At 39.2% G+C, this 9,041-nt stretch overlaps 1 protein-coding gene across 1 annotated transcript; it reads left to right on the top strand.

Moving 5' to 3' along the window:
• Positions 1–3,967: 3,967 nt before the first annotated feature.
• LOC114819571 (G-type lectin S-receptor-like serine/threonine-protein kinase LECRK4) lies at positions 3,968–5,230 on the top strand. Its single transcript, XM_070807828.1, has 3 exons — positions 3,968–4,698; positions 5,005–5,032; positions 5,075–5,230. Exons 1-3 carry the CDS (start codon positions 3,968–3,970, stop codon positions 5,228–5,230), a joined length of 915 nt encoding a protein of 304 aa, XP_070663929.1.
• Positions 5,231–9,041: the final 3,811 nt, after the last annotated feature.

The raw sequence follows: 9,041 nt of genomic DNA, 5'->3' as shown, positions 1-9,041 counted from the left end.
CTCGGCACATTGCATGCTGAGTTAGTTTATGATTGGATACTCTTAAGTGGGATTTAGATTTCGGCATTCCGACGGCCAAACCACGTTTATTGATAAGACATATATCCACTTTGAGTATTTGTGCCCTTACACTTTGGTGTCGATTCGGCGTAAGTTTACTCTGACGAATACCATCACTGTGACCAAATCTGACGGTGATGATTTGTGAACTTCGTAAGAATAGTAGCCTTGTCTTCAGGTTCGAGAACCCAAGAGGCCGAGACGTGTTCCTTCCTTGGTCGCAATCGCAAAACACAGAAGGCAGTCGCACACCCAACGCAATATTAACAAATTTTACTCCTCGGCTGACGAGTTGGCACGCCCCGCATCCAACCGAAGGATGTAGTTAGCTCATAGATTACTCGGCCTGAACGCCATGTAGGTTTGATAGTTTTTAGGGTCAACAGTAACATGAGTAGTTTTTTTTTATCCTTTAGTATTTATTTTATGTTGAATGAAATTCTAAATTTAGAGCTCATTTGGATGTGATTTTAAAATAATTGAAAGAGTTTTTGATGAAAATATTTTGGAAAAAAATCCTTAGTAAAAATACAAGTAAATCCTGAAAGAACATTTAAAGTGCTTCATGGAAGAAGCACATAATTGGTGCTTCTCATAGAAAACACTTAAAGTGCTTTTGAAACCTAAAAATATTTTTTCTAAAAATACTTTCAGTCATTTTAAAAAGCACATCCAAACAAACTCTTAATCTCGTATATTTTATTGAAAGGCCACAGCCTTCGACACTGGGAATGGTGCATCGAATTGTGGTTTCTTTTTCTCGGTCAAATTCAGGTTTCCTTTTCTCGGTCCAATTCAAAGGATCTGCCATATTGAGAGGTTCTTTTTCATGGAAGTGCTGGGCGGGCAGAGATAATTGTTGGGTGTGACTATAAGCTGTCATTTCTAAATGAAGGAATTTGATTTTCATCGTAAATCAATTAGCAATATGAAAAATAGCTCAAATCGTTATAAGCTATTGTATAGTTTGATCTCTCACCGTTGTATATGTGTGATAAATTTTCAAGTCTAACACGTGGACAACACAAATTGGGTAACGTGGAACACGTGTGTCGTTGAACTTCACACGTGAGCTCATCTACTATGATACTATGAAAAAATTGAATTTCACCATAAAATCAATAAATAATATGAGAAGAGATCCAACTCCTTAGAAGCTCTTGTATGACTTAGTCCCTCACCAAAGGATTTTGTCCTCACGTTCTCACACTAAATTCTACAAAAAGTGTTAATAGAGCTTTTAAGTCAAGATTGGACGACTTAGGGCTTCAACCCAAAAAGAGGGTTAGAAAAGAATGCTTATTGTAGGCCAGGGACGAGAGGAAAGACTTGAATTTAGAAATAGTTAGAGCAGGATTGATGTCTCCATCTCTTTGAAGCATTCAAAGAAGGCAGCTTCCCAAGTAATTGGCCTGCATGCATATTAAGATTTAAAAAGACAGCATCCATTACCCAAATGGCAAATCTCCAACCGTAATATCTGCCATGATTGAACCTTTTTCAAGTCGTTTGTGAGAGGACTCACCACAGTTGACTTACGTAGTTACGTGCCATCTGGCTCCAACTAGCCACCTGGTTCAATAAGATATCTGATACTATTTCTAAGGAAATGTGAAATTTAAGATTTAAATTATAATTGATAACTAATGTGTCAATTTGAAATTTTATGTTAAATTTGTACTTCTCCAACCGAATTGTCAAATTTTACGAGGGCTATCACATTATGAGGGCTCCCATGCATTCCTGGTGTATCCAATAGTTTAACGCATGCACACACGGCACAATGCGCAGGCATGAAAGGTTTCTACTAACACCAACATTATAAAGGTTTCCAATTCAATCATATATTTAAAATCCAAGCATGAAAAGCTTTACAGAGATAAGTAAACAAATATAATAACTAATTAGGCTTTGAATAAAAATCAGGACGTATCCTCAAAATGCCAATGAACCAAAACCAAGAGCAACCTCCGCTATTTCTCGAAACCCTAGCTGTCACTCCGATACCTCAAATCCAAATCAAAAACGCAAACCCCCAAATCTAGTTTCGAAAAAATCCAGATTCAATACAAACCCTAGAAAGTTCGAAACCGACTTGGCTATAGCATGTCTGCAACACCTGGAAACTGCACCTCCTTATTTAAAAAGCTAAAAATAAACCTAAAAATTTACTCTCCACCCCCAAACTAAAATCACACATTGTTCCCGAGGTATGAAAAGTAAAGAAAAAGAGTTGAGAAAAATAAATTAAAACTAGGCTTAATCATTCAATTAAGTCCCAGTTTATCCCTAAAACTGGTTTTGTCACACTTCACCTCCTGAAAGTGGCATTTTCAACTTTTTTTGTCTCACTTTACCCTATTTTGTTCAATAACTGTTAAATTGAAGAGTATTTTAAACTTGGGTAAATTACATAATACTTCATCAGATTTGAGGTCTATTACAACCTCATACAACATCTTTAAAAGATTTCACTTTCATACTTCATGTACTATTTTATTTCAAAATAATACCTCCGTTATAGCAAAAAAATATTTTTTTATACATTAAAAATATTATAATATTAACCCTATTTAAAAAAATATATATATCAATCAACCCCACCCACCCCCAACCCGACACCTCCTCTCTCTGATTAACCCATCCTCCCCTCCTCCACCATCCACACCTCCCCTCTCTCCGATCAACCCCATCCTCCATAACCACCAACAACACGTCCCTCCATCACCATTAACCCTCAACACCACACCCACACACACTACCAAATCGCATCAATTGTAACCCACCAATTCAAATCTAGCGTGGTTTGAAAATGGGAATTTCTCAGATCCGTCAAAATCGAAACCTTCCGTGGTTGAAATAGGGAAACCTCATTCGTCACTTTTCTTTCTCATTAACGTTGCAATGAAGTCGGTTGCGTAGTTCGTATCTCTGCTCGATTTCAACGCCAGTTGGGTCTTTCAGCACAGCGAGCTTCGAATCCTCAAAAACCCAGAAAACCCCATTTCACTTTAAATTCCTAAAAAACCCAGAACCATAAACTAAAAAAATTTGAAATTTCCCAACGAAGAAGATGCTGAGGTTGGGGTGGGACTCTGCATTTTTAGCATGTGGTTGGAATGGCTTTGAAGCCTTGGAGGTGGAAGATCTAGGGTTTGCTTTTTTTTTTTTCTTTTTCTAATTCAATCCACCTAGTCCGTAGGTCTCTGCCCACAAACACCTCAAGGGAGCAAAGTTTCATATGTGAACACATCAGAACATGGGAAGGCCTTCCTTGTGCAAGCCAATTCTGATGTACAATTTCAATTGCTGCTCCAAGGCGAACTTAGTCAGTTGGGAAATCCAGTGGCTGGGTTTAGAAATGAGGTTGGCTCGACAGACGAGTCGCATGGGTGAAAAGCCAGCCACTCGTTTATACACTCGTTTAGGTTCGTCGAGACCACGAGCGATGGCGCAAACCTGAGCAGCCCTATTTTTCATCCTCGTCGGCGTTCTCATCGGCTGGGTGGAGATGAAGACGATGACTTTTAATGGGTTTTTTTTAATAGGATTAATATTATAATATTTTTAATGTATATATAAATTTTAAAAAAATCCACGTGGCAGACATATCAGCACAAATGTGGCAGTCACATCAGCATTTAAAAGACCAATGGATGGAAAATTTAACGAATGAATTATTTTGAAATAAAATAGTACGTGAGGTATGAAAATGAAATGTTTTAAAAATGTTGTATGGAGTTTTAATAAACCTCAAACCTGAAATGGTATTATGTAATTTACCCTTTAGACTTTTTACTTTTTACACACTTATCCCAATGAGGTTTTGAAGGGATGCAAGCAAAACTTTCTTTCACAAAGTTGTGATGAGGCCTCTCCGGAGTCGGAGAGTCTTTATTTTCACGTGATGCAAAATGCAAAATGGCCTGGCGGTAATTTTGAGGAATTTACATCGGTAACTGAGGATTGGTGTAGACAGAATTGCTTAGCAGATTGTTTTTGTGCTGTTGCCATTTTCAATGAAGGAGGGTGTGCGATGAAGAGAATTCCTCTTTCGAATGGTAGGATCGACTCGAGTATTGGTGGAAAAGCTCTCATCAAAGTAAGGAAGGGCAACTCAACTTTGCTACCTGAAGTTCCAAATACGAAGAAGAAAGATTACTCAACCTTGATCCTCATTGGAACAGTGCTCCTAAGTAGCTCGGGGTTGCTAAACTTGATTTTGCTGTTAACAACCTATTTGGTTGTTTCTCATTTTTTTTATAGAAAAGCAAGGGTGATTCAACCTTACTCAGCCATGTCAGGCATGAATATGAAATGTTTTGCTTACGAGGAGCTAAACAAAACTACTAATGGTTCAAGGAAAAAACTAGGTCAGGGCTCTTTTGCGACAGTTTTTAAAGGAGTTTTAGGATTTGATAATGGGAAATCTGTTGCTGTCAAAAGATTGGACACTATGGTTGGAGAAAATGAGTTGGAATTCAAAGCTGAAGTGAGCCCAATTGATAGAACAAACCACGGAAATTCAGTCCAACTACTGGGGTTCTGCAATGAAGGGCAGCACCAAATCCTTGTCTACGAGTTTATGAAGAATGGTTCCCTATCAAGCTTCCTTTTTGGAGAGTCAAGGCCGAGATGGTACCAGCAATAACAAATTGCCTTGGGTACTGCAAGAGGGCTGTTGTATTTGCATGAGGAGTGTAACAGTCAAATCATACATTGAGACATTAAGCCTCAAAACATTCTTCTAGACGACTCCTTCACTGCAAAAATTCCCGACTTTGGATTGGCCAAGCTTTTGGGAACATACCAAACTCTAACTACTACTCGAATCAGGGGAACCAAAGGTTATGTAGCCCCTAAATGGTTCAAAAACATGCCTATCACAGTGAAGGTGGATGCTTACATCTATGGCATTTTGTTACTATAAATTATTTGTTACAGGAAGAATTTTGAAGAACATGCAGATGATGTAGATCAGTTGATACTAGCTTATTGGGCATATGATTGCTAGATGCAAAAGGAGCTGCATTTGCTATTGGAGAAAGACGATGAAGCGATGGAAGATGTCAAGATGATGGAGAATTACGTGATGATTGCAATGTGGTGCGTTCAGAAGGACCCGTCACTTAGACCAAATATGAAGAAAGTGACGCAGATGCTTGAATGAACTGTTGAAATCTCAGTTCCACCGAATCCATTGTCATTTACGAGTTCAATAACCCAAGTAATATGATTTGTCACTTTGCAGTGCATCAAATAACCCAAGTAATCACTACTTTATCGATTTATCTCTTTGGACCAGAAGATTTTGTTAGGAATTTCTCGAATCTGTCAAAATCGAAACCCTCCGTGGTTGAAATAAGGAAACCTAATTCGTCACTTTTCTTTCTCATTAATGCTGCAATGAAGCCGGTTGGGTAGTTCGTATCTCTGCTCGATTTCAACGCCAGTTGGGTCTTTCAGCATAAAGAGCTTCGAATCTTCAAAAACCTAGAAAACCCCATTTCACTTCAAATTCCTAAAAAACCCAGAACCATAAACTAAAAAAATCTGAAATTTCCCAATGAAGAAGACGCTGAGGTTGGGGTGGGACTCTGCATTTTTAGCATGCTGTTGGAAATGGCTTTGAAGCCTTGGAGGTGGAAGATCTAGGGTTTGCTCTTTTTTTTGTTTTTCTAATTCAATCCACCTAGTCCGTAGGTCTCTGCCCACAAACACCTCAAGGGAGCAAAGTTTCATATGCGAACACATCAAAACATGGGAAGGCCTTCCCTGTGCAAGCCAATTCTGATGTACAATTTTGATTGTTGCTCCGATAGGAACTTAGTTGGGAAATCCAGTGGTTGGGTTTAGAAATGAGGTTGGCTTGACAAACGAGTCGCATGGGTGAAAAGCCAGCCACTCGTTTATACACTCGTTTAGGTTTGTCGAGACCACGAGCGGTGGCGCAGACTTGAGCAGCCCTATTTTTCATCCTCGTCGGCGTTCTCATCGGCTGGGTGGAGATGAAGACGATGACTTTTAATGGGTTTTTTTAATAGGGTTAATATTATAATATTTTTAATGTGTGTGTGTGTGTATATATATATATATAAAATTGCCACGTGGCAGCTACATCAGCACAAATGTGGAAGCCACGTTAGCATTTAACAGATTAATGTATGGAAAATCTAACGGAGGTATTATTTTGAAATAAAATAGTACGTGAGGTATGAAAGTGAAATATTTTAAAGATATTGTATGGAGTTGTAATAGACCTCAAACTTAAAAGAGTATTATGTAATTTACCCATTTAGACTTTTTACTTTTTACACACCTATCCCAATGATGTTTTGAAAGGATGCAAGCAAAACTTTCTTTCACAAAGTTGTGATGAGGCCTCTCCGGAGTCGGAGAGTCTTTATTTTCATGTGATGCAAAATGCAAAGTGGCCTGGTGGTAATTTTGAGGAATTTACATCGGTAACTGAGGATTGGTGTAGACATAATTGCTTAGCTGATTGTTTTTGTGCCGTTGCCATTTTCAATGAAGGAGGGTGTGCGATGAAGAGAATTCCTATTTCGAATGGTAGGATGTGTTGGTATATGGTCCAGCACATGATCAATGTTCTAGATTATTCTAGTAAGCAAGAGATGAGGCTGGAGCTTGCTAGACAATTCTAGCATGTTATTAAGTTGATGGAAGAAGCTAGAGAGTACTAGCTTCCTTGGTTGCAAATGGAAAGATCTAGAAGCTACAAGTATGTGGCTAGTCTAGATTTTTCTATACTAGAGGTTTGAAGAAGGAACTAGAAACTAGTAGAATGTCAAGCCCTCACCTATAAATATGGGTGTGATGTAACCAATTAAGAACTAAGAGTGAGTAGCAAAAGATCAAGTCCAAAGCTATAGTTCCACTCCAAGAGTAAGAGTGAGTGTGTTCCACTACACATAGTGTGAGTGAAGTTTAATGTGAGAGGAAGTGTTGTTATACTCTCTTGTATCCATCAAGCCTTGTCTTTGGCTTGGTAAGACTACTCTTGTTGTACCCATCTTTTTCATATAGTGAAGATTGATCCTTGTTTGGTGGACGTAGGCATAAATTGCCGAACCACATAAATTCTTGGTGTCCATTTTCTACTTTACCTTGTGCATTCTATATCTTGTAGTACCGACATTCCTAACAAGTGGTATCAGAGCCCGGTTGGCTCGTACTACGAGATGGAAGGAAGTGGCACTATGATCAAACTCACCAACTTCAATTGGGTAACATGGAAGCCAAGGATGGAGGACATTCTTTATTGCAATGATCTGAATGAGCCAATTGAAGGAGATGCCGCTAAGCCAGAGAGCATGTCCGATGCCGAGTGGAAGAAGATGAATCGTAAGGCTATTGGCACAATTAGACAATGGGTGGACGATAGTGTTTTTCACCATGTGTCTAATGAAACCAATGCTCGCAAGTTTTGGACAAAGCTTGAGTCCTTGTTCGAGAAGAAGACTCCAGCTAAGAAAGCCTTCTTGATCAAAGAGCTCATCAATGTGAAGTACAAGGATGGTTTAAGTGTAGCATAACACTTGAACAATTTCCAGAATATCATCAACCAGTTGGCTACTATGAAAATGACTATCGAGGATGAGCTACAAGCGCTCTTGTTACTTGGATCCTTGCCAGACAGTTGGGAGACCTTTGTGGTGAGTATAAGTAACTCTGCTTCTAATGGTGTCCTTACCCTTGATAATGTTAAAAATAGCATGCTCAATGAAGAAACAAGGAGAAAGACTTTTGGCACAGATAGCAGCCAAGTATTTGTCACAGAGAACTGCGGAAGAAGCAAGAGTAGAGGGCCTAGAGGTCATGGTAGGAGTCCTAGCCGATCCAAGTCAAGGTTCAAGGGTGCATGCCACCATTGTGGCAAAGAAGGCCATATGAAGAAAAATTGTCGAGTTTGGAAGAAAGAGCAAAATGAAGGAAACAATCAGAAGAAAGATGATACTGGCAATACCACTACTGTCATATGTGGTGATGTACCAGAAATATTGTCTGTTGGTGAATGTCTGCATATGGGTAACTCTAACAGAGACATTGAATGGATCTATGACAATGGAGCTTCCTTCCATGCTACGTCCAAACGAGAGTTCTTCAATACATACAAAGAAGGTGACTTTGGCATAGTGAAGATGGGGAATGAAAGCTATTCCAAAATTCTTGGAATTGGTGATATATGTCTAAGAACTAATCTCGGCTGCCAATTGACGTTGAAAGATGTGAGACATATTCCTGATATACGTCTCAATCTGATATCCATCGGTACCCTTGATCGACAAGGATATTATCACCATATTGGCGAAGGAAAATTGAAGCTTACTAAAGGCTTAATGGTGGTAGCAAGAGCACGACTTTGTTGTACGTTGTACCGGTCAAATGCCAAGGTTTTGAAAGGTGAGTTGAATGTTGTGGATGACTCATCTCTAGACTTGTGGCATAAGAGGCTAGGCCACATGAGCAAGAAAGGCCTACAGGTTTTGGCAAAGAAGTCTCACATTCCCTTTGCCAAAGGTACGTCGTTAAACTCTTGTGAGCATTGTTTATTCGGAAAACAAAGAAGAATTAGTTTTTCGGTTCTATCTACAAAGAAAGGAAATTTGTTAGATCTTGTTTATTCAAATGTTTGTGGTCCCATGGAAGTCGAGTCACTCGGAAGAAATAAATATTTTGTTACTTATATTGATGATGCTTCACGAAAAGTTTGGGTGTATTTGTTGAAATCCAAAGACCAGGTGTTTCAGACATTCCAGGAGTTCCATGCCATGGTGGAGAGGGAAATCGGGAAACCTCTCAAGTGCCTTCGTAGCGACAACGGCGGCGAGTACACATCTCACCAGTTTAGAGAGTATTGTGTGAAACATGGCATACGTCATGAGAAGACAGTTTCTGGAACTCCACAACATAATGGTGTTGCTGAAAGAATGAACCGAACCATCATGGAGAAAGTCAGG

Source organism: Malus domestica, chromosome 11 (assembly GCF_042453785.1).
Source record: "Malus domestica chromosome 11, GDT2T_hap1".
In the NCBI taxonomy this organism is placed as follows: domain Eukaryota; kingdom Viridiplantae; phylum Streptophyta; class Magnoliopsida; order Rosales; family Rosaceae; genus Malus; species Malus domestica.
The sequence above is the reverse complement of the archived record's forward strand: the minus strand, read 5'-3'. Positions and strand labels throughout refer to the sequence as shown.